The sequence below is a fragment of the Nematolebias whitei genome, chromosome 13, assembly GCF_014905685.2.
Source record: "Nematolebias whitei isolate Nwh7 chromosome 13, NemWhi1, whole genome shotgun sequence".
NCBI classification, from domain to species: domain Eukaryota; kingdom Metazoa; phylum Chordata; class Actinopteri; order Cyprinodontiformes; family Rivulidae; genus Nematolebias; species Nematolebias whitei.
In genome coordinates, this window is record NC_056510.1 from 43,813,783 (window position 1) to 43,814,848 (window position 1,066).

At 40.0% G+C, this 1,066-nt stretch overlaps 1 protein-coding gene across 1 annotated transcript in view; it reads right to left on the reverse strand.

Moving 5' to 3' along the window:
- The window catches only part of LOC119419419 (rho GTPase-activating protein 20), a gene marked incomplete at its 5' end in the record, with an annotated part of 3,641 nt that overhangs the window by 1,030 nt on the left and 1,545 nt on the right, over positions 1-1,066 (reverse strand). Inside the window, 1 exon segment of the mRNA XM_037686725.1 lies at positions 501-650. Within this exon segment, the coding sequence (XP_037542653.1) occupies positions 501-650 (150 nt within the window).

Consider the following 1,066-nt stretch of genomic DNA (forward strand, 5'->3'; position numbering starts at 1 on the left):
ACCGAGGCAGGTGCGTGACACCGAGGCAGGTGCGTGACACCGAGGCACGTGCGTGACACCGAGGCACGTGCGTGACACCGAGGCAGGTGCGTGACACCGAGGCAGGTGCATGCCTGTTTGTGATGTGTGTTTGAACTGCTGAGTGTACAGTATGTGGTTATCTCCTGCAGTTCGACGCAGGCAGTAAAAGTGGAAGGTGCTGCAGCTCTTAATGCTTCTGTAGATCCCCTCTGTGATGTTCTCCTAAACTTCAGAACAATGTGTATCCTGTCAGAAATACTCCAGGATGAATCAGACATTTTTAAACTTTGGTTGGCTTGCCATGAACAGAATCTGCATGAAGGTGACTTACGAAGAGGATACTAAGTTACATCAACTCACTCTTATTTGATCGAATTAAGATAAACTAAAAATATATTAATAAATATTATTGCACTGAAGAAGTTCCTCCCTTTGAAAACCTGGTAAATGTAGTAATGTGTGTTTGTGTGAGTACACACCTGAATGTGGCAACGCAGTTGCAGGTGGGCCAGCCCATCACGAAGCTCCTCTCAGGATCCGTGCTCCCCTCACACACTTCATCCATGCAGTTAGCCGTCCACATCTCACACACTCGGACTTGAGCCTTTACCTTAAAATGAGTCGAGGACCTGACAAAAAAATGAAAAGGTGAAAAAAGTGAGACTCAAATGTGTTCTTTTTTATCACACTAAATCTACTTCCATTCTACTTGTACAATAATAGTTTAAATAATTATCTCTGGTGTATATAAATATATAGGATTCATCTTTGGGGTATAAAGGCATTTCAAAGATAAACTGCTAGGATTTCTTTAAAGGGACAGTTCAGATCATTTGATTGGAATTTCCATGGCAAGATTATGAACAATTAACATCTTGCCTGCTGTAGATAACCTTTTTGAATTACCACAGTTTGTAGAGGTAATTTTAACATTTAAAAACATTATATCCAGTTTGGAGAGGTAATTTTAACATTTAAAAACATTATATCCAGTTTGTAGAGGTAATTTTAACATTTAAAAACATTATATCCAGTTTGGAGAGGT